Source organism: Halichoeres trimaculatus, unplaced genomic scaffold (assembly GCF_033239565.1).
Source record: "Halichoeres trimaculatus isolate MK-OKI-2021-1 unplaced genomic scaffold, fHalTri1.1 fHalTri1_scaffold_11, whole genome shotgun sequence".
Taxonomy (NCBI): Eukaryota; Metazoa; Chordata; class Actinopteri; order Labriformes; family Labridae; genus Halichoeres; species Halichoeres trimaculatus.
In genome coordinates, this window is record NW_027437189.1 from 15,373,237 (window position 1) to 15,397,631 (window position 24,395).

The following is a 24,395-nucleotide window of genomic DNA, read 5'->3' on the forward strand; positions in this document are numbered from 1 at the left end:
TATGTACAATGTGTGTTTACTTTACTGGTACATGCATGTGTGTGTGTCCACATGTACTTGTCCTCACTGACACCTGTTGTTTGGTTGTGGGCGTTCATAAATTCCTCAGCATGATTTTTTCCCCAGATGCAAACATGTCCACTGTGTGACAATGTAAGTCAGACATCTTTCAGTACTTTTTTTAAAGCCTGATGATTCTCTTTCCTCTCAGGGCTCCATCATTAGCAGCCCACAGCCTCACCAGCGCTACCCAATGCCAGGTGTAATTCCTGGCTGCTATGGAACAGAAGATTTCCGGCCTCACCGCCCCATCCTGAGCCCCGGATCGGGGGTGGGGGGTGGGCCGGGGCAGCAACATACCACTGCTGGGACAGGAGTTGGGGGAGTCTCCAGCAGTGTAGAGAGAACAGGAGCGGGGAGCGTCCCTGGGGGGAGCAGCAACAACAACAGCAGCTCTTTCCTGGGATCCCTATTCGGCAGCAAGCGCGCCAAACCACCAGGCCCTCTTATTCCACCGGGGCCACCCTTCCCCGCGCCTGTCCCCCCACCGACTTCGGGAGGGCCCCCTCCTCACTCCCCTTCATCCCTTTGCCAGATGGACGGGGGTCCCTCCAAGATCCAGGCCCTGCACGCACAGTACTGTCACGTGGGAACCGTGCAGCCACCACCACCTTACTATCATCACCATCGCTACCACGTCCAAACTGTCCCTCCTCCACTGCAAGGTATGGCTCCTCATACCATACAGCGAGGCCCACTACCCTGTCGGCCACCGCTTGGCCCCCCGCATACTGGGCACCCGCAGCTGGCCCATCTCTCCCAGCTCTCCCAGCATGGCCTTCCGGGTCGCTACGCCAACATGGTGGTGGGATGTCCCCCCCCCCTTTCTCCTCTCTCCCAACATTCCCAGAACCCACAGTTCACTATGTACCACGCGCAGCCCACACACTCTGTCAGAGGGGGCGGCGGCCCTGGTACCAAACTGCCACTAACCCTGTCTCACTCCCACCCGCACCCCCACGCACACTCCCAAACCCACCCCGGACACGTTCACACACCACACCCAGCCAGCCACTCCACCCACCAAACACACTTCATATTCGGCACTCTGCCCCACAACCTGCCGTCCGCCACCGTCAATGCTCATCACGCAGCGTCCGCCGGCCCGTATCTGCCCCAGTACCCTCCTCTCTCTTCCATCCCCCCTCCCCCACCACACTCCCCTTTACCCCCCCCTTCGTCCCCCCTTACCCCTCTTACACCTCTCTCCCCTCACCCCCCCCAGCACCCCGTGCAGCCTCAGCAGGGGCCACAGGTGACAGGGGCTGGTGCGACAGGTACAGGGGGCAGCAGCTCCAAATCCAAGCCTATCAACCGGATAAGCACCGTGGTCTGAGCAGAGTGTCTGGCCACAGGGGTCACAGGTCAGATTACAGAATGGAGGAGGCTGGCAGAACAAGAACCAGGACCAAGTCTGCCAGGACGGAAAGTAACAGCAGCAGCGCTAGTGACAAGAGGAAACGCAGTTTGCTTCGTCTCTGCTACTTTCACCTCCGTTTCCCACATATGTAGGTGGAGATAAAAAGCACAGCTAGGGTTAGAATAGCATGTGCACACATCTTTGAAACCTGCACACACAGATATGAACACACTCATCACATTTCTGCACATAATATAAAAAGTCTATAGCCATATAATTTAAGATGAATTTAAATCTATATCTTAATGTATTGCCTCAGTTTTAATTGTTTGAAGTCTAGTTTAGTCTATATGAGACTATTTACATGTTAAGTACCACGGTGTTATGATGTGACACTGGAAAAACAGAGATAATATTGTCGAGCTGCTTACATGGGGGTGTAAATAAAGACTAAACCACTGAATGCATTCCGACACAGTTTGACATTGAGAAAAGCAGAGAGTTGCAAAAAATGTCCCTTGACTTTGCAATAATTTTCTTGGCTTCATGATGTCTTCGTCCCTTCTTGCAGGTTCCGCTTTGCTGACAGGCATCTTTTTTTCTAGAAAAGACCTCATGTTGCTTTGTCTCAAGCTTCTAAAACCAGTGCACGGTTTCCTGAAGGTCTTTTTGCTTAATGGTCTTTTACATGTCAACAGGAGCCTCCTGGCTTTATAATGCATTCTTTGTGGGGTTTGGGAAATTAATGATACAATCAATAATATATTTTGAATGTTTCTAAAGCTTTTCGCTGTTTTATCGATATTATAATACCTGCTATGAGTATGATGAATATTGTCCGATATTTGTTTTGATCAGTGATTAATTATATCAGCAGATGTTTGTACATGGTTATAGAGAGTATATGCACATATAAATTCCCTCAGTTTGCTTAAGCCACCAGAGGGTGTTCTGATATGTGAGATGTGATTTATTTCCATTGTACCATGGTTTCCATTGAGTTCATGTTTTAATTATTAGTACTATTGGTTGTTCAAAATAAGAAATGAAGTTTTGTTTGGTTCAAATTGATTTGACCACCAACATTATTCCTCATTTTCTGTTTTTGTTTGATGTGAGCTATGGGCAGAAATCTCTCAAACGGGGCAATTAGCAAAACTTGAATTTACAGAATTGATCAGAGTTACTGCTCATTTAGTTATTTTTATAGCTCTCATTCTTTGAAAAGGGCTTGCTTATGGTTGTGTAAAGTGAAGAAAAGAAGACCCAAAAGGCTCCATCCCTTCATAATTTTACAGCACTTTTGCTCACCTCCTTGCAGCAATGAGAATTTGTCATTTTGTTTTTTCTTTGTTTGGAAGACGCACGCTTTTACATGAGGTTTTGTGATTTTGCACATGTGATGTCTCAAGTCAAAAATGGCCTTCTTCCTATCCTCCCTCCTCAACCACTTTGAGAATTATGTTCTTATATCAGCACCGCTAAGTTCTTCTTGTCTGGGAATACAACAAGAGTTGAGAATGTAAAAAACACCTTACAGGTAAATTCTGTATTCCCCTTTTCTTCCTGGATTCCTCTTTTGCAAGAGCCTTTTTTGAGGTCATAATTGAGTACTGATGCCTTCAGTGCCATTCATTTCAAAGGGAAACTACATTCATCATAAATTAGAGGAGAAAGAATGGCTGTGGAGAAAGTAAAAGTCAAAGAAACAAGCTAAATAACAAGCTGTCGAAGTTCAACAAGATCTGAATCCTCAGGAGAGGATTTTAAGGAGGTTTGGAGAAAGACACGAATGTCATATGAAGATTTTATAAGTATGTGTTGGCTAGCCTTTCTTTTTCAGTGTGTCTTTTTGACTCTTCTTGCATGAATATATCTGCACTTATTAAATAGATTGTACTGTATAAACCTGAATGTACAGAATAAACTATACAAAGGCTTCTAATCATAACCATGGGACGAACTCTTCCCATCCTGTATTCAGGTGCGTGCATGTGAGTGGCACTTAGTGTGTACATAAAAAAAGAGGGAGAGGAATAGGAGGTGTTGGCCAAAATCAATACTGACTTCTTTTTCTTTTCTCATTATTTAAGACTGAAGGTGAGAGAATGAGTTACTGTGCTATCAATTGAAGCCTAAAAAGTTTATATGTCAGTGCACTTATTGATATCATTTAAAGCAAATGATTTCAATTTTTTCTTTGTGTATGTATTATGTGTACTGAAAGAATAGAGAATTGAGATGTGAATATTTATTGCTTCTGATAAATTAAAGTGTCCTTGCAGTGCCTGTGTCTGTGTGTCCTGTTCTTACAAAACGATCATCATTGCACAGCTCCAACAATCAGCCAGCAATAATGACAAGATGTTGGTTTAACTCAGGGTCATGATGCATAATAAAGCATGAAGAGGTTTAGGCATGGGCTTCAACAAGTTTTTTGGCCCACAGAAAAGATTTCCCCAACACCACAACTCCATGAATATAAACCGTTGCATGTATGACCCCTCACAATTGTATTAAGAACTTGTACCTCAAATTCAGCTATTTATAATAAAGGTTTAACTTGTGTAAAGTAATTTTATCACGTTATCATAAAAATTAGCCTATTAGAAAATGTAAAGCAAGAGTGTTTCTGCTTTTGGTTTATTGTACTTAATTTCGCTTTCTTTTTTCCCCATTTATAGGTGTTTTGAGATTGACATAAATTCTTGTTCTTATTTTGCACAGGTTATGAACATTTCATTTTTATTAAAAGTATAGTTTTCTATTGATAACTGGCATGATAGAGGGGGCATAAGTCCGTGGGGTCCAAGTGTAACTACATTTCATGTCATATTTGTCGTGAAACCGCTTCTGGATGCCTTGAATTTCCTTCAGGATAAATAAGCTGATATCCATCTATCTTAGTCAATAATAAAAACAATGTCGCAAAAGTAGACCTCACTCAGAACATTTTAAGCATTTAGGAAGGGGAAGGAAAAGCCATATTATCCTCTCTAAATTTTCTTAATTCACTTTGTCATGCCTGTGTTACACTTTTGTTTCTGGACTTGACCCACACAACCATCATGTGCCCCAATCTTATCAACCAGTGCCAGCTGTGAACCAACAACCTTGTCACAGTGAGGCCACAGTTCAGGCACTGTTCTGCCTATCTTTGAGGTTTTCTATTTTCCATAAATGTTTGGAAGTTAAGAAGACTCCAAATAGTTCAGCTCTATACTACAAGGCCCTATTGTGCACCATATATGATCAGTGTTTTACTATGTCAGATCCCCCCCAGCGCAAGTGAGTGTCTGTGCAGGAATCTGGGCAAATGTGGGAACACAGACAGTTCCATAACAAAGTTGAGGTCCAGCATGACCTCTGTCACCATTCTCCCATTAAAAATACACATATGTGGCCTGTACTGTTTCACAATTTAAATCTAACCTATAAGTACCTCCCTTGATTTGACCCACAGTGGTAGATCTAAACTCCTTGTAAATAATGTTGCTTTAGCGCATAAAAAGTTAAAATATTCTAATTTTTGTGTATTTTGGGTCTTTTTTAGGGAAATTCATATTTCAGCGTAAAGGAACCAATTTCACTTTCAATTCGATGCCATAAAATGTCAAAATAGGTCAAATTTCACCCCAAAAGTATGTAAGGGCTAAGTATGGTATCCTGTGGTCTGGCCTAGCCTACTACAGAACCATTCTATTATTTTGTTCACTTTATCGCCTATAAAAGCCGATTTTCAAGATACAATGGGCCTTCTTATCATGAGTTAATGAGAAAACTTCATCCCTTATAATGAGAAAACTTTACACTGTGTCCACACAGAAATAAGCTAACACTGCTTGTTGAGTCAGCTCTTCATGGTTTTGTACCGTTTGCTGTAAAAAGGAAATGAGGTAATTGTTAAATGATTTAATTGTTAAAGTGAGTTCATTCAAATGCGCGATAGCTCTAAACGCCGCACCTTTAATGCAGTTGGTCCCTCAGTAAAGGCAGCTCGTTTGCGTACGTGGGCACTACTTTCAGGGAGTAAACGTGACGGACGTGCTCTGAAGATTTGAGGTTGTACTTCGGTCGTGAGAAAAAAACTAAGATGGCGTCTCGTCAAGAAAGATAGGATGGCCCGGAGAGAAAATGATTGATAACGACACAATTGATAAAGTTTGAGACTGTCGTTTGCTATTAAACGAACCTCATTCATTTATGATTTGAGCGTATGTTTTTGACAAACCGGAGTGTATGGAGACCTGAGCCTGAAAAACGGGTCAACGGTAGCTAGCCAACTGGACCGAACACAGCTGGCCAACGTTAGCTAACCACCACCAGTCATCACAACAACAGAGGAGGGAGAGCGGCCACTAGCCCTATCTTACCCCGGGACATCGAGGTGTCTTCGGTCAGTCTATGGGATGCAACGAGGCACTATAGTAGAAAGAGAATCATATAACTGCATGTTCTGTTTGCATATAGCTGTGTGTAGGTTTATGTGACATACATTTACCTGCTGGCATGTAGGTTAGCTCGTCTGGTTTTAAAACGCTGACTTACTCTCTGTTACTCAGTGAACGTTAGCTCACAAATGCTAGTTACCTGAAACCGTGGAAGGCGATGGGCTCGAGCTGAGATGAAGGGGAGGCCTTAATGCTAACATTAGCAGTAGACGGCCTCTGATAGCTGAACAATGAGCCCATATATACTTTATGAGTGCCCGTAGAAGATAAATGAATGACACTATACCAACCAACAAGCAAGAAAAATAGATTAATTTTCATTTTTGAAGTTAGGTTTGGCTTTCGCTGGAAGGTAAGGTTATTTTAATCCCCAGTTGCTTCTAGCTAATAGTTGCAGCTAACTGTTATATACAGTATAGAGTGTTACTTATGCGGCAGTTTCAACATTTTAGTTTGATTTCGTGATGTGTACAATGCGGTTGTTGTGTGTTTGTCATCACTGCTGTTACGAAAGCTTGTTGAATAAGCCCACTTGTGAGTAGAGATACATTCATGGCCTTCTATACCTCAGGGTTCATGGCCTCCACGCCATTGTTTGTCTGAAGGCCCATGTTGAACTAGATAACTGGATACAAGTCCTAGCATCAAATTGTGTTTAGTTTGGTAAAGTATTCTTCAAGAAATACTCCGTACAAGAATGATTTAATCCTTTATGAAAACTCTCTTAAGTTGTACACTTTATAAAGCTGTTCTTAAAGGTGTTGTATGTACAGAAATGCTCATTTCTAGTGTTATCATTTTAATGTTGTGCTGTAACTTAACCGATAAGGAAGTATGACGTGAACTTCTGCACTCTTTTCCTTGTTGATTCACTTAGGAGGAGTTGTTTTGTTGTGTCTGGTGTTGGGGGAGGGGTTTTAAACAAGAGCCCCTCTGAGTGGGGGAATAAACCATCATCCTGTGAATTCCCATTTCAGTTGTTATTGGCGTTTATGTCAAGTGACGCTCTAAATGATAAGCAGTGAAACTTGAAGAGGAACTAACTGGGCTAAACTATAAAGGTGATGATATTGAAAAGCTGCGCTTGGTCAGGAAGTAGTAGTTTTAAAAGAATAAACAAATGCCATCATCTTTTAGTATTTGCTGTCAGTTCCTCTGGTCTGAACTGCACGTGTAAGAGAGAAAATGTTTGGTTGACAAGTTCTGTCAGTGTTATTTCTGAAATGTGGCAGACAGTGAACACACCAGTTGTTTAAGATTCACATTGTTAAGTATACATGCGTTTATGTCTTGTCATTTTCTCCATCTGCAGATTTTTCTTTGTGATATTGTGTTGACTGATTCTGCAGTGGCTCATTCACTGTCTTTTGCTTTGCTAACTTCCCTCCATCAGGGCAATGGAAGGTGAAGAGTTTGTGCCTCCTCCGGAGTGTCCAGTGTTTGAGCCGTCATGGGAGGAGTTCCTGGATCCCCTGGGCTACATCGCCAAGATACGTCCAATCGCAGAAAAGTCTGGAATCTGCAAAATACGGCCTCCGCAAGTAAATATATGCTGATGCATGTGGATTTTTGATGGAGAAGTTGCACATTTGCTGTGGTGTGTGCTACATAAGCAGCATAAAGTATGTGAAGCAAGAGTTGTGTTGCAGAATACATTCTGTTGGTAACAAAAGTTAGGCTGATTGTTTGAGAATATGATAAACTGCAATGGAAGAGTGCTTCAGATGTTAAGAGAGTGTAAGAACCTTTAAGTGTGATAATCTTGAGCCATAAGTTTCTATCTCATTCATTTACTGATCCCATCAGTTAAGTGTTTCATTATAAAGTTCATTAAACAATGGTCATCATCAACATAAAAACAGAAACCACAACAAGTTCTTTTAACCTGGAGGTGATAGAGTTTGATAGCATGTTTTTGCTCTCAAACAGGACTGGCAGCCTCCGTTTTCGGTGGAGCTGGATACTTTCCGTTTCACGCCCCGTATCCAGAGGCTCAATGAGTTGGAGGTAAGTTATGTTTTTTTTTTTTTTTCTGTAAAGCTGAAAAGTGTTGAGAGATGACAGATTTGAGGAACTTATGATGTCCCTATTCCTCTCACTTTAGGCGGAGACCAGAGTGAAGTTGAATTATTTGGACCGCATCGCCAGGTTTTGGGAGATTCAGGCGTCCTCTTTGAAAATCCCACACATTGAGCGGCGCATCCTTGATCTTTTCAGCCTCTCAAAGGTAGTATCTAAATTTTTTTCCCTTGAAAAATAAATCATTGTCTTAGATGTTGTCTTTTCTTCCTGACAAAATGCTTTCCTGTTGTAGATCGTGACTGATGAAGGAGGATTCGAAATGGTTTGTAAGGAGCGGCGCTGGGCTCGTGTGGCCCAGAGGCTTGGCTACCCTCCAGGCAAGAACATCGGCTCTTTGCTGCGCTCACACTACGAGAGGATCGTCTACCCTTTTGAGATGTTCCAGTCTGGTACCAGCATGCCGGTATCTCCCCACAGTCTTCTCTCTCCTTTTAGAATCACTGTGTTTGATCAGATAAGAGGATGTGTTCAAAAATTATTCAAAGGAACTGATCAGATGTTTGGATGTGTTTTATGTTAACACGTTTCTTTTAATGTTATTTCCAGCCATGCAAGCCAAAGCACTATGATGGTGAGGACGTAGATAAAGAGTACAAGCCACACTCCATCCCCCTGCGACAGTCTGTGCAGCCTTCCAAGATGAGCAGTTACGGCCGCAGAGCGAACCGCTGTCAGCCTGATGTGAGTGACTGCACCATTTGCATAACTCTGTGACCATTAACCCCGTACTGAATACACTTGGTCACTTGATTGTAGTTTCCTGGATCGCATTTCTGTGTTTGCTTTGACTCCTCAAAATCAAGCCAAGATATGAATAACCAGAGATTTAAAAAACATTTCTGTTTCCATGGTTACTTTGAAATACCAGAAAAACTGTGTGGGTTTGATCTGTCAGAGAGGAACATGATACAGCAGTGGCACTGCTTTAAAGCTGATGTCAACCTGGAAATGATTTATCTTCCGGATAGACCGTTTTTTTTCACCGATATTTGATTTGTTAACTGAAAGTTTCTCTGAATATGAACACCAAACGTTAAAGCCTGTGCCACTCCAAGTACAAACTGTGTTTGTTCTATTAGTTATCATAGACTTTCATCCCACTAAATGATCAGCAAGCTGCAGTCTGTTTATTTTCTCTTGGTGAAGACTGCAGATTCTTTCAGATCTCTGTGTAAGGTAGGTATGCACATGCCATGTACCTCAGGGATTGAACAGCACTCAAAAAGTTAGTTTCACTCTAATTTAACATCATTTGGATGCTGTAGTGCCGTTCAGTAGTTTAATCATTTGTGGCAGCTCTTTAGTCAAATGAATGACATAACTTCCATCGTCACAGGCTAACAAAAAGTCAAACTAACAGTCATACAGAAGTGTTTATTGGATGGCTGTCATGTTATCCCTGTGCCCTCGTCCTCCAGTTACAGTGTAGTATCTGAAAGATGTAACAGTGCACTCAGAACACATTCCAGCTTGCTAACTCTCCATCCTGCTGCTGCTGCTGCTGCTGCTTCACTCTGCTGTTTTTGCTCCCTGCTTCAGCGCTTATTTCGTTCAAAGCTTTGTGTTTTTTTTCTACTTCCTCCCATCTCTCAGGTAGACACACAGCTGTGTGTTTTACACGCCTCATGTTGTCACTCAACTTTTTATTTATATTTGTTTACATTAGCTACTAACATGCAGTTTAAGTACATGCAAGCTGTTGATGCTTGGATTAAAACATTCATGCACAACATTTTTTTTCACTATTGCTAGAATACAACCTTTTTTTGCATATTTGCTTGGAGCAGGACCAAGGTTGATGCAGATTTAGAAACAGGAAGACATCATTGATCAATAATTATTTGAATGGAGTTACAGGAATTTCTGTGAAATCAAAATATTCAACACACTATGACTAAAACTTTAATAATAATTTAAGAAATTAAGAACTTCCTACAAATTCAAGGAGTTATATTCTCAGCTCAGAGTAATGACAGCAGTGAAACTGCATTGTCAGTATGAAAGAAAGTATCTGTACAATGGTTCAATTTATATTACTGAACAGGATTTAGGTCATAAGGACCTGGGAACCTCTTGGCTGTCTGTTAAAATGTGTATCAATGTCCCAAAGTTTCCTTCACACTGTTCCAGCGCCAGCATCAGTTGTGACCTCATGATGTTCCCCGGTAATGTTTCTCCTACAGCTTCTGGCTCTGTTTCTCTCCCGGCTCCTTCCCTTTCTCTCTCATCTCCTTATTTCCTCTTGTCTTAGTTTATTGTTACTGTTATTGTCTCCCCTTGCAGGGTCCAGAGGATCTGGCCCCCCATCCTCTCACCACTGGCTCTCAACTCATCTCTGCGGTACTGCCTCGTGAGCATATGAGCTCACCTTCTGCCCTCCCCCTGCTCATTTCCTGCCTCTTTTCCTAGACCACCTCACCCCTGCTGATGTTGTCTAGATGAATTTCTTTTTGTCTGAACTAACCACTAAAATATTTCATTAGCATGCACTCATGCGCTGTGATTTGAACAGTGTAGGGGTGATGGTAGTCTTATGACTGTTAAAGACATGACACTCTTAATGCCCATCTTTAAGGTCTAGACCAGGCAGAGTCTACGGACTGATTCTGCGGCCTGTTTCAGCTGCTGATCTGTTTGTTCTTCATAGTGACGCCTGGGACTGTTAGTTAAAACTCTCTGTTCTGTGTTGGAAGAAAGACTTATGGTCTTCGAAGTGGTTCTGCGGGTCCTAAACAGTGCCGTCTGTTGTCCGCTCTTTAAGAAAACAAACATACTTCTCCAGTCAGGTTGCTGCTTCTCTGGCTTTCCCTCTTCCACCCATGCTCTCTGTCTCTGGTTGTACTTGGCTCTAAACGCTCGTCTCTTTGCTGTTTGTGGGCTTATGCACTTTTGCTGGCTTGCCTTGCTCTCTGCTCAAATCTGCGGCTAAATATGGCTTTGAGATTTTTTTCTTTTGAGTGCACTCACACAGAAGATCTAAAAACTCTTGGATTTGACTTCCAGAGCCCTGAGTCAGATGATCCATAGTGCATTATTGGACACTTATTTTGTCATTTTTGTTTAATTGTCAAACCCTTTTGATATGACTTGTTATCTGCTGCTCTCAGTACTTTGCCCACTGTTGTCGTGCTCTGGTCAGCAGATCAAGTGTGTCAGGAAAATGAATGTAGGAGAATCATGGCCCTTCAGTGAACAAAGCACAGCCGAAAGGATTACACCTTTATGCAGCCAAGTCAGAACCCAACATGTTTCTTTCTTTGGTTTCCATTTAGAAGTCTGGATCATCTCTGTGATTGCAGTGGAGCATTCAGAATTATATTACTCTAACTGGTTCTTGAAATGTTGTCACAACATGAACACAGGCTGCATTCATTCGATTAGAGAAGGCGTTGGCATAATTAAGTTTTTATCTAAGGCTCTTTAGCTAAATTAGGATTAGGAGCAGATGGCCTGGGTGTAAGTACCTGAAATGGATGTTTAAAGAGTTCCAGAGTTAGAGCCTGAACTAATGCTGCCTTGATGAGTCTTTTTAACGTCCTGACTGATGACAGAGTGACAAGAAGATCTCATGTGTTTCATCACTTATGTTGACTGTTTGCAATCATATGGCTGACAGGATCAGTGGAGCCAAACTTGAAACAATTAATCTGACAGGGTGAAACACAATCTCTGCAAAACATGCAGTGCAGGGTTGGAAGTAGGGCTGAACGATTTTAAGAAAAGACTGAATTGCGATTTTCCTGGCAGATATTGTGATTTCAATTCAATTCACGATTTTCTTCAAATCAAGCTTTGGGATATTCACATGTAGGGCTGAACGATTTTGGGAAAAGATCTAATTTTTCTGGCAGATATTGCAATTCACAATTTTTTAATCATCAATAGTGATGATAAATAATCTGTTTTCATCAACATCTACTCCTAAACAGAGGCTTTGTGTTGTCGACCTGCTTACCAGCACTTTTAACATATAGATTGTCTACAAATTTGTAAAACAGAATGTGTATAATACTTGACACAACAGATCCTGAGTCAGTCAGGAGCACTGCAAAAAATTGCTGCTTTGGCGATCTCAAAATTGGGATTTCGAGCTGAAAATGATGAATTGTTCAGCCCTAGTTGGAAGTCTAAGATGATGAAGCAGGTTTGTTAGTTTTTATCCAAATGTCACACACTACAAGGCTGCATCGCAGTTAAATGTAAAAGGTTAAGAATATTCCTCTAGTAAAAAGTAGAACACTGCCACACTCCACGCTGAGTCTGATGACAATCTTTGATAAGTGTGGAAGAGGTCAGGACCACAGAAGTGGTCACAGGCAGTAGATGAAGTTCAAATTTGGGGCAAATTCAGTGCATGACTAAGTGAGAAGAAGAAAGAAGCACACTCAAGAGTCTTTTTGCTGTTTGAATGAAACATTACAGCCACTTTGGATGTGATTACCTTATGCGTGTGATTGAAACAGACAAAAAAAATCCAAACATTTTATAGTCAATGAAGGAATTATTGTGCAAGTGTTCAAAGATGACATTTGGACACTTGCTGTGCATAAATGTCTGAATCAAGAATGTTATTTGGAAAGGTTACTCGTAAAATATGCATGACTTGATGATAATAGGCGCAGTAGTTGAGGATCAGAAGTACTGTGTTTTTAAGATTAGCCTTTTCAGTTTGCTAAGAGAGCAGGAAGGGAGTCAGGGAGCTGAAAGAGCACAAAAAGGAAGTTTAGTGGACGTGAGTGAGACCAAAAGCAGTAACACTGGTGATGAATAGACAAGATGACACACACTTCTCAGGCTTTTCTCGCTGGTTAAAACTTGCCTAAACGAGCTGACAGATCCAAGATGAATGGTGAAAATCTCATATTTGTTCACAGCAAGTTGTGTATTTGTCTTTATGCTGCCCTTCAACTAAACTAAATCTCTAAAATCCTTGTGGTTTACGACACATGACAGCGTGTTTTCCTTTTTCCTGTCTTTCCTTTTCAAATAACAGACCATGAACAACAAGAGTTTGATGAAACTAGAATAACACTTCATAAACTCTAATTCGTATCCTGTCTTAGTTGTATGGTTGCAACTGCTGGTGATTGTGTGTTCTGGTGGTGGGTCTTAACCTTCATACTTTGACGTAGGCAAACTTTCCTTCCCCTCGGAGTATAATCCCTTCTTGTGATGCACTGCTCCGCACTCACATCTCTTTTCGACTGTTTGTTCTGCATTTGGCCGACTTTCACGCTTTGATCTGTGTGCTTTGGAGAGTAGCTGCTGTTTGTTTATGCCTTTGTGACTGAAATCTACTTTCATCCTCAGCCTGAACCAACAGAGGAGGACATAGAGAAGAATCCAGAGCTGAAGAAGCTGCAGATCTACGGCGCAGGGCCAAAGATGATGGGACTTGGGCTGGTGGCGAGGGACAAAGGCCTCAGGAAGAAAGGTGAGTCTCCTGACAACAGAGAGTAAAGCAATAGCTCAACAGAGCAAAATGTGTTCATTATGTGTTGGCTTAAGTTACAGGCACAGAAGAGCTTGTTTTTTATTTAGAAACAACCATCTGGCCAACTTGGATCCTTGCACTTTCTTGATTTTCCTTCTCCTTGTTCTTTCAGATGAGCTGCCTCAAACTGTTACCATCAAAGAAAACACATCTCCTGCTCCTCCTGATGTGTCAGTCAAAGTGGAGCCTCCAGAGACACCAGAGAAGAAGAGTGAAGTCATCACATCAAGCCCAGAGCCACCTCCCCCGAGCCTCACGGTGAAGACAGAAGTGAAGAAAGAAGAACCAGACGAAGAGAATAGGAAAGAGAAAGACGAGGATGAAGAGAAAGGGGGACCTTTCACCAAAATGACTATGAGGCTTCGACGCAACATCAATAACCCACAGTGTGTAAGTTATCCAGAGGATGCACCCAGCTAGCTGTTGAAACGGCTAAGCACATCGAAAAGTGACATTACTCGAAAAGCATGAGTCAGGACTGATTGCTGCTCCAGTTTGATCTTTCACCATTTTAATGCTTTATAGTGACGCCATGTTTACTGCTCTCTGCCCTCTTTAAAATAACCGCACACATCAGTCTCAAAGCCTCAGAGAAAATGTTCACTTCATTTGTTTGCATAGGTGGATTCCTTTGTGTGTCGAATGTGCGGCCGGGGAGAGGACGATGAGAAACTTCTGCCATGTGACGGCTGTGACGATAACTATCACACGTACTGTCTGCTGCCCCCTCTCACTGATCCTCCCAAGGGAAACTGGCGATGCCCGAAGTGTGTGGCAGAGGTGAGGTTAACAGTTTTCAACCACTTGAAGTCGCAAATCGTAAAGATAATCTTCAGATTTTGCTACACTGTACCCATAGAATTGAGCTTATCTCAAAAAACTGTAAAATGTGTGCTGAGGTTATATGGCTTTTGGAGCTTAAAGAAATGAGTTTTTCACATCTTACTGAATAATTTATTGCCACCTTATAAAATCACAAAGACAGCTGAGTGTATTTAAAGATGACTTTAGAAAAAGCAAAAATTACCCAAGGAGGTTTACTGGGCACAACTTCTTAGTGGAGCTGGAAGCTTCCTCTGTTCTCTGTTTTTTATTTCATCTTTTAGGTTTTCTCTAACTCTCATGACTCAGGACTAATCTTTGTTGTAATTTTCTAACTCTTTGATTATTTTAGGAGTGTAAGAAACCCTCTGAAGCGTTTGGCTTTGAACAGGCCACACGAGAGTACAGCCTGCAGAGTTTCGGGGAAATGGCGGATGCCTTCAAAGCAGATTACTTCAACATGCCCGTCCATGTAAGCACTCGCACACAGCAGGATGTCACCTTTTCATTATGAGCCACAACACTGCCCTGACTGGTGACAGTGTGAGAGATTAATCTCTGGCCTGTGTGTCGTTGTGTAGATGGTCCCCACTGAGCTCGTGGAGAGAGAGTTCTGGAGGTTGGTGAGCAGCATCGAGGAAGACGTGACTGTGGAGTACGGGGCTGATATACACTCCAAAGAGTTTGGCAGCGGTTTCCCGATGAACAATGGCAAGAGGAAGCTGACGACGGAAGAGGAGGTATGTGCATTGTTGTCTCACTGTAACCAGTGTTTGCTTGAATAGTCAAGGTTAGAGTTGAAATGTCAGCGTATTGCTGGAAACTACTCAAGCAAAGTTGATCACCACCAAACAAAGATTCTAAAACCGCTGTCTTGTCTACAGAGGGACAATTTGGCATTTATAATTTTTGTATCCATTTCACAAAACTGTCTCTGTCTCTTAGGAATAACTTAAAAGCAAGATGGAGCACAAACAGAATAAATAAATCATCTAAATACATAGAGACAATCAGGTGTCTGATGTAAATGAGAACTTGGAAATCATTTTTCATCAGTGCTGAAAAAAAACAACTTTATCTTCACAAAAATGAAGATAAGACTTTACTGATCTCGTGAAGAGCAGTGAAATACAGTGCAAAATACAATACACCAAGCTAACTGTGAAAATAAGATATAATACGAATTTAACAAATTAACAATGGCATTACATGAACATATTAGAGACAATTTTAAATTTGAGGCAGAAAGTATTTAACAGAGACCATTCAAAACAACACAAAGTATTTCAGAGAACACTTGAAACCTGAAGTAAAATTTTTGAGACAGCTTACATCTGTTTTTATCTTTAAAATATATTTTGGGGATCACAGCTCAACCAGGTTTCTTTACAAATCTGAATGTTAAGGTGTCTTTAATAAAGCCTCCAACCTACAAACACACCCTAATAAAATAAGTTAAGTCCCCAAAGTTCAGATTGTATTCATAATCTGTTACTTTCTAAACTTTTTTAAAGCCGCAGTCAATTCTTTATTGTCTCTGTTGTTTTCTTTGTTGTCAGGAATACGCCCGTAGTGGCTGGAACTTGAACGTGATGCCGGTGCTGGAGCAGTCCCTCCTCTGTCACATTAACGGAGACATCTCTGGCATGAAGGTGCCCTGGCTTTATGTTGGGATGGTGTTCTCGGCTTTCTGCTGGCACATCGAGGATCACTGGAGCTACTCCATTAACTACCTCCACTGGTACAGAATGAATCTTCTGCTCTCTGGTGTGGGTTAATGTTGCTGTTATGCAGTCGTGGGATTGAAACAATAGCAGCTTTTCTAACACAGATAGTAATGATGTCCTGTGTAAGACTACACCTCAAACCTCTCCTCTGTTCTCTTCACCAGGGGAGAACCGAAGACTTGGTACGGGGTTCCCTCTGTGGCAGCAGAGCACCTTGAGGAGGTGATGAAGAAGCTGACACCTGAGCTGTTTGAGTGTCAGCCTGACCTGCTGCACCAGCTGGTCACTATCATGAACCCCAATATTCTCATGGCTCACGGTGTACCGGTCAGTCTTATAAAGACACACACAAACACACGTGGCTGAGTTATACTTTTGTTGGAGAGATTTCTTTGACTGATTTCTTCTGTTTCTGATTTGCAGGTTGTACGAACAAATCAGTGTGCTGGTGAGTTTGTCATCACCTTCCCCAGAGCGTACCACAGCGGCTTCAATCAGGGATATAACTTCGCTGAGGCTGTTAACTTCTGCACTGCAGACTGGGTACGTCTGTTTACACTTCGAACCACAAGCTTGGATTAAGAGGTGTTATCTAAATCTGATCTAAAGTAAGGTTTATGTTAAGATCTGTCGATTTCATTGGATTATTGTCCTTGTATGCATGCACCATATGAGAAAACTATTTATCAACAGAAATATGTCCTCCTCTACGATGATGGACACCTTCATGCCCCCTTTCAGCTTGTCATTGATACACCAGCTTCATGTTTGGCTTCTTTATCATACACCAAAATAAAAAAAAATGTACAAGAAGCAAACTGGATAAATGTTGAGCAGGGAAAGATGAAGAGAAATTTGTCTGAGTGTGATTTCAGTTGGATTAACTTGCTCACCTGTATTTCAAACGTCCAGTTTTAGCTAGTCAAATGCAACAAGTCCATTTTTTTCTAGCATTTTGTTAAAATTCTGATTGTTTACAGTAAATAGTAACACTTCTCTCTCTTCTCTTTGCTCTCCGTCTCTCTCAGCTGCCTATTGGACGTTCCTGCATCGAGCACTACAGACGTCTCAGGAGGTATTGTGTGTTCTCTCATGAGGAACTTACCTGTAAAATGGCCACCAGCCCGGAGAAACTGGACCTCAACCTGGCTGCAGCTACACACCGAGAAATGTTCACCATTGTTCAGGAGGAGAGGAAGCTACGGAAGGGTTTAATGGAGAGGGTGAGGATCAGATACTGATTGTACAGATTCAGATGTTTTCATATTTACAAAATACCACAGTAAGCGCTATTTTCCACCATGTTTCTTTTTTGTTTGGCTTGTTTTATGACTTGTGCCTTTCTCTCCCGTAGGGCATTACTGAAGCGGAGCGTGAAGCCTTCGAGCTGCTCCCTGATGATGAGCGACAGTGCGATAAATGTAAGACGACATGCTTCCTCTCCGCTCTGGCCTGCTCAAACTGTCCCGAGCGACTGGTGTGTCTCTATCACACTCAGGATCTGTGCAACTGCCCCACTGAAAAACTCTACCTCAGGTTTGTAGCATTACAGCTTTAGTTCCACTGTAGTACGATCTTTGCTGGTTTCTGTATTAAGTTTTCCTTTGGTCTGTGTTCACTACAGGTACAGATACACCCTGGATGAGCTGTTAGCCATGCTACATCGATTAAAGGTCCGGTCAGAGTCCTTTGACTCCTGGGCTAATCGAGTAAAAGAGGCACTTGAGCAGGAAGAAGGAAATAAAATAGGTTAGATATTGACCAAACAAAACTCCCTAAACAATGGATAATGAGCTTAAAATTCCACGGATTAACTGATTATTGAATTACAGGAATAGATGACCTGGAGTTGCTGAAGAAGGAAGCAGCAGATAAAAAGTTTCCTGACAACGAACTTCTGCGGAAACTCAACACTGTCCTTAAAGACATTGAACGATGTCAGCAGACAAGTTCTGAACTCCTCAGTGACTCAAAGTCCAGGTATGATGGAACAGAAACTGAGCCTTAAAACACCAACTGCTCTGCTGCACACACTCACATCTGTCTGTCCTTCAGTGAAACGAAGATGACACTGGCTGAGCTGAAACTGTTGGTTGAGAAGATGCAAAACCTGCCCTGTGTGATCGACAGGTTGGAGGGAGTGCAGGTGAGATGTTGCAGCCAAACTAACTTTAAGATTGACTTTGTCCCTTTAATTGACCCATGTCCAATCTGATTTCTTCAAGGCGGTTCTGCAAACTGTGGAGGAGTTTCAGAGTCAGGCTCAAGCACTGGTCAACGACAGAGACTGGAGGAGGGAGTCTCCCCCCCCTGAGCCGCTTCAGTCATTGTTAGAGCGGGGAGCCCAGCTGCCTGTTTTGGTCCCAGAGTGTGATCTCCTCCAGGGCCTGAAGGAGCAAGGCCTTTGGTTGGAGGAGGTGAGGCGCACGCTAGGCACTGAAGGAGGAGAGAGGCAGGAAGTGACACTAGAGGTGCTGAGGACATTGATGGAAGCCGGCTGTAATTTGCCTCAGAGTGTGTCTGTGGAGACGGCCATGGCGGAGCTGCAGGAGCTGCTCACAATCGCTGAGCGGTGGGAGGAGAAAGCACAGATCTGCCTGGAGCAAAGGTGTGACGATATTCTCCTTACCTTACCTGCTGCAGGGGCTGTTCTTTTCTCACAAGCAGTTCATCCTGTTTCAAACAACATTTTGTTCTCTCCTCCAAGGCAAAAGCACCCTCTCTCCACCCTGGAGGCCATAGTAAACGAGGCTCAGCTCATTCCAGTCAAGCTGCCCAACATTCTGGCTTTACAGGACTGTCTAACTCGAGCGCGGGCCTGGGTGACAGACCTGGAGGAGATTCAGGTAACAAAATAAATCATGTGGCATCACTTTAACTTAAATAGAAACAGTTGGAGATTCTTAAAAAAACATTTTTCTTTTTGTAGAATGGGGAGCATTACCCATGTCTGGATGACCTTGAGGGTCTTGTGGCTATTGGACGGGATCTGCCGGTCTTCATGCAAGAACTGAGACAGCTGGAGCTGCAGGTAGCCAGCGCTCACTCATGGAGGGACAAGGCCACTAAGACGTTCCTGAAGAAGAGCAGTCCACACAGTCTGCTCGAGGTGGGAAGCTTGTTTGACTAAATATTTTGGATCTTTGTATCTGAAATTTTTTTTATCAGCCTTATAGGAAATGACACACTCATGTCAGCACATCACTTTGCTTTAGAGCACATCCATCAGAAGCTTTAAGCTGCGTCTGTTTCTCTGCAGGTTTTATGTCCGTGTGCAAAAAGGAGAGGGAGGCAGGATGAGTCTGAAACCTTAGAGGATCCTTTGGATGATTCTGACACCAACACTCTGGGCCTCTCTGCTCAGGATCTGAGGGACCCTGCAGCTATAGTAAGTTTAACTATCGATTTTTGATCTCCATCTCTTTGTTTCTTTTCTGGATTTCCTTGTTTTCTTGCATGAAAAAGTTCTGTATCTGAAGTTGTTTTGTTTTTGTCTCGAAGGTGATGGCGTTCAAAGAAGGAGAGCACCAGGAGAAAGAGGCACTACTGAGGTTACAGAAATCCAACATGTGTAAATCTGGACTAAAAGCTGCATCATACAACGAGGACAAGGAGAACGGGAGGTGGGACGACACCATGGAGATGGACACATCCAGCCACTTAGAGAACTCTGTAAAAGAGAACGGAAACAGTAACCACACATCTAACAGCCTCCCTCAAGCTGTGTGTGTGTGTGGAGGTCAGCCCCGTGCCCCTCAGCTGCGCTGCCATCTGTGTAAGGACTGGTTCCACGGCGGCTGCGTTCCTTTCCCCTCCCTGCTCCCCTCCTCCGGACCACCAGTGAACCCGCTCTGCTGGTGGGACTGGGACTCACGCTTCTTATGTCCACAGTGCCAGCGGTCGCGGCGTCCGCGCCTGGAGACTATCCTGGCTTTATTGGTGGCCCTGCAGAGGCTGCCAGTGCGTCTGCCTGAAGGAGAAGCACTGCAGTGTCTGACAGAGAGGGCCATCAACTGGCAGGGCCGGGCTAAGGAGGCTCTGGAGACGCCGGAGCTGCAGCAAGCGCTGGAGAGGCTGCAAGAACTCAAAGAAACTCTCCAATGTGAAATGGAGAAAGAGGAAGACTTGGACAAGGGGACAGAAGGGAGCTCAGTGATTGTTTTATCAGACTCTGATGGAGGGGAAGGAGACAATGGAGTCATCGATCTAACAGAGGAGAATTCACCGAAAAAGACCAAGGAAACCAATGGCACTCAGGTAAAAACACTTTCATTTTTTGTTCTTTCTCATTTCAGTGATGAATAATGTCACACTCTGGATTCAGAAATTAATTCCATGTGTGCTTGTTTCCTCTCAGGCTGGATGTAAAAATGGCATCAGCAAGAAGTCAAATGTTACAGGTAAGAGTGCTTATTTGACTGTAACCACTAACACTGAGTTATATAGTACCTCCCACAGTTTTCAGCTCTGATCACCCTTTTCCTCATCCTCTCTGGTTAGGTGTCGGCTCTCTGCTGCCCTTGCTGCCTTTGCTAAAAGGCCAGGAAGTGGAGCTTTCACCAGCCACCAGGGTCAGACTGGAAGAGCTGCAGCTGGAAGGAGATCTGCTGGAGGTTTCCCTGGACCAGACACTCCTGATCCACAGAGTCCTGCAGGCTGCTTCTGTTCCCTCCAGAGACACTTTGCACACACTCATTCAGGTCAGCCAAACAAATCAAATGAAAGAGGGTATGGTGAATACATCAAATGTAGATGCTCTGTGCAGTGGTAGAAAAAAAATCCACAGGAGTGCAAACTACTTACAGACAGCTGCACCAAGAGCATGGGAATAGATCTTATTCTTCTTCCTTGAGTTTTGAGAATGTGCTGCTTTTATAGAATAGTTTATTTTTCCAACTTAACCTGAAGTTCCCTGTGGAGCTGCCTGGTAAACAAGTACAACCAAATTACACAGTGTGTGTGTGTGTTTGTGTGTCCTAAAGGCAAAACAAAAGTGATGAGCTGTAACAAAAAATGCTGGCAAGGAAAGCATCATTTTCTGTACGGTTTGAAAGCTGCTTTGTTTACACCGACTTTTTACCTCCAGTTATTTGGTTTACCCTGAATGTGAAGCTTATGATCAAACTACAAAGGAAAAAAAAACATGAAAATCTTGATGACTTGAATCTAAGATGATTTTTTAGTATACGTGCATGCTGTCTTGAAAAGATACATTTCTTTAATGAGAAAAGTCAAACTGACCTTTAGCTCTTACTGTGGCTTAGTTCAGATGAGATCAGCACGTCAAAAACATCCGTCTGTAAAGGTCAGCTGTCTTTCCTCAGCCGTGCAGCTCCTTGTGTCATCTCCTTTGTGCTTTGCATTAATTCTTCAGAAATAACAATTTTTCTGAAACACTGCTTGACATTGCAGGCGGTGAGACAGATTTCACTATTAAATGATATCAAGTAGCAGGCTGTATGAGATCCTGTGGGCTGCCAGTTTGAGACCCCTGTTCTAAGTGATCTTAGAATAGTCTCAGTGAAATATATTTGCCTTTTCATAATCCACACTTTAAAATGAAATTATCAGCACTAAAATTAGTTGTTTTACATTTTTTTTATTTTTTTGATGGTGCTCATGGGAAACTGAGACTTTCTCCCTCTAAAACACTTCCAAGTCTCACTGCGCTCAACATAAAAGGGATTGTCCTCACAGAGCCTTTAAAATGTATTCATGTGAGAATGTAGTGAAAACAATCAAAGTGGATCTGCCAAAACACTGTCACATGTATGTCAGATCAGTCGATGGAGGTCTAACTTTATACTGAAAAAACCTTGTGTCTGTTGTCTATTGGTTTGTTGTCCTCTTTAAAGTGATACTCCGGGATGGGACAAGTTGGGTTCTATCACAAGGTTTAGGGCAGAAATCACCCCTACAGCAGTGATTTTGTGCAGCAGAAGCCCAGGGCGCTCGCACCAAACACCCCCTCCCTGCTCCTCAGACGGTTTCCTCTGCACTCAGACGGGGCCAATTTTTACTTGACCAAAAACACAAATAAACGGACTCCCACCGAAAAAATCTGATATCGCTCTGCATTCACGCTTTATTTAGAGAATTTTCAGCACGTTACTTTCACACAAAAACACTGCTAAATAAGGCTCTAGTTCTCCTCGTGTCGTAAAACGGTGCTACCTCCGCTGCAGAGCCACAGCTGGCTACCAGGCGCTCAACGCTCAGTGTATCAGTCCGCGCGCGCAGCGTGCCAGATATAAACAAACGCAGGTAGTCTGCCAGGACGAAGAGACACTAGAGCCTTATTTAGTGGTGTTTTTGTGTGAAAGTAACGCGCTGAAAATTCTCTAAATAAAGCGTGAATGCAGACCGATATCAGATTTTTTCGGTGGGAGTCCGTTTATTTGTGTTTTTGGTCAAGTAAAAATTGGCCCCGTCTGAATGCAGAGGAAACCGTCTGAGGAGCAGGGAGGGGGTGTTTGGTGCGAGCGTCCTGGGCTTCTGCTGCACAAAAACACTGCTGTAGGGGTAATTTCTGCCCTAAACCTTGTGATAGAACCCAACTTGTCCCATCCCGGTATATCACTTTAAGACTGGGATGTAACATGCAATTGGAAAAAAAACTAAGGTGTCACCTCTTTTGGAGGGTCACAGACTAGTCTAGTGAGAGGCAAACGGTTAGCATTTTTTAAAAATTCTACTCTACACTTGGCTTTCCTGAAGTTTGCATTATTAACATACCATGATTCCCGGACAGCTGAAACAAAACAGTGGCTTAAGTTTTCTTTTGCACCAACTTTCACGTAAACAGCCCCATGATACGAAGCCAGTCAAAAGGTTCCCGTGCCGAGTACCCCGTTACATTTTGGTCTTGTTCACCCAAACTGCCAAATCTCTAACACTCATGTCTCTGTCCTCTCTTTGCCAGATTGAGCTTGAAGAGCAGAGGCGATCAGGCCGCGGACGACCCAAGGACTCCAAAAGGAAGAGGAAGGGCCACAGAGCTGGGGGTGAGGTTGGGGAAGGGGCAGGGGGAAGGTCGCTGGATGCCTCAGAGTCAAAGAAAACCTGTCCCCTCAGCCGGAGCCCCTTTCCTCACTTACCTGTGCAGACTCATACAGAGGTAACAGCTCCTTTAAATCTGCTGTTGTCTCTCACAAACCTTTAATTTATTTCTGATTTATTTCAGAGTATAAAAGCATCAACATCATTTTTTGAGAGAAAGATCTGAACAATTCATCTCTGTTTTCCTCCTCAGACAGACTTTGTGATGTAGTCAACGCTGGAGCCAGAGTTGTCAGAGAACTTGAAGGGACAGATGGTTCTGTGCCAGAAAACAGTGTCAAGTTATAGAAAGATGCAGGACATCCCCTTCTTCACCCTGCCCTCCACCTCTCCTCATTCCTCATTTACACTCACAGCACTAACAGAGTGACGACTCTGCTTCTACACTCCACCGTCTCATCCCAAACTCTGCCATAAGCCACCCATCAAAGACTTTTCGTTCCATCTTCCCCAACGATTCTCTCCACTTCTCCTGGAACATTTCCCCTCAACATCTTCAGTTCAGACTGTGTTGGACCGATGTGGGACTCACCGCAGTAGGAGTGTTTTTGGTCTAGAGTTGTTTCTGAGGTCAGTCAGTATGCTAATGTTATCCCAACTGTATTAAATGCTAGTTGAGCTGAAGTCCGTCTGAGCACGGGCTGATGCAGTTTCATTTCACTTGAGCTCCCGTCATTGAAGTTGGATAAGCTAAGGTTTAGTTCTGTTTGGGAACAAACCCTGGAGCTGAGGTACAGCAAGAGGTTTTTTTCGGCAGCCGATCTTGGACAACAGCACCATTGTTACACTTGTATTTTTATTTTTTAGTTGTACTGAATCCTGTGTTTGATGCTGTTTGGAGGGGACTTGCGTTTTGAATAAACTGAGAAAATTTTGGGAAGTGTTAAAAACAGGCATTCATGTTTTTGGTGCTACTTTCCCAAAATGGATATCTGTACCTCTAAGCTTCGTCTTTCTCCTCCCATCTCTCCCCCTCGATGCCTTTTTTCCTTTGTTTTTTGTTTTTTTGTTTTTTTTTTTAAACACCCATCCTTCTGACTCCTATATTTTATTCCTCACCATCTGACCTCTTTTTCTGCTCCCTCTTTCTCTCTCTTTGAAAATTAAGGTAACTTCACTGTAACTCACTTTGTCACGATTTATTTTGTTCCTGGGTTCAAATTATATTATTATTATTATTATTGTTGATATTGCAGACACACAGTTGTCGTGAGTTTGTGTATAAACTTTTCATTTTAATGTTGCCTTTGTTTCTTTTCACTCTTGTTAGAAAATAAAGGTTTAGAATTGTTTAGGAAATGCTGCCTCATTATTTTCCAAAACTTTAAAATCCTGACCAG

The 24,395-nt window shown here is 42.9% G+C and overlaps 2 protein-coding genes across 4 annotated transcripts in view; both read left to right on the plus strand.

Annotated features, from left to right (window-relative positions):
• The window catches only part of iqsec2b (IQ motif and Sec7 domain ArfGEF 2b), a 38,302-nt gene extending 34,595 nt beyond the window's left edge, over positions 1–3,707 (plus strand). For all 3 annotated transcript variants that reach the window (XM_074680838.1, XM_074680839.1, XM_074680841.1), the window contains one exon: positions 212–3,707. In XM_074680838.1, coding sequence (XP_074536939.1) covers positions 212–1,396 — 1,185 coding nt within the window. In that variant the 3' untranslated portion in view covers positions 1,397–3,707. The remainder of the gene's footprint in view (positions 1–211) is intronic.
• Positions 3,708–5,444: 1,737 nt separating this feature from the next.
• On the plus strand, positions 5,445–24,262 carry kdm5c (lysine demethylase 5C). Its single transcript, XM_074680837.1, has 29 exons — positions 5,445–5,816; positions 7,265–7,412; positions 7,801–7,878; positions 7,976–8,098; positions 8,186–8,356; positions 8,500–8,634; positions 10,237–10,293; positions 13,264–13,387; positions 13,560–13,837; positions 14,069–14,227; positions 14,622–14,741; positions 14,851–15,009; positions 15,829–16,010; positions 16,161–16,323; positions 16,420–16,539; positions 17,025–17,219; positions 17,351–17,532; positions 17,621–17,745; positions 17,829–17,976; positions 18,052–18,142; positions 18,222–18,604; positions 18,704–18,842; positions 18,926–19,105; positions 19,256–19,384; positions 19,498–20,253; positions 20,354–20,396; positions 20,497–20,696; positions 22,919–23,113; positions 23,249–24,262. The coding sequence occupies exons 2-29, from the start codon at positions 7,269–7,271 to the stop codon at positions 23,264–23,266; spliced, it is 4,797 nt and encodes a 1,598-aa protein (XP_074536938.1). The 5' UTR covers positions 5,445–5,816; positions 7,265–7,268; the 3' UTR covers positions 23,267–24,262.
• Positions 24,263–24,395: the final 133 nt, after the last annotated feature.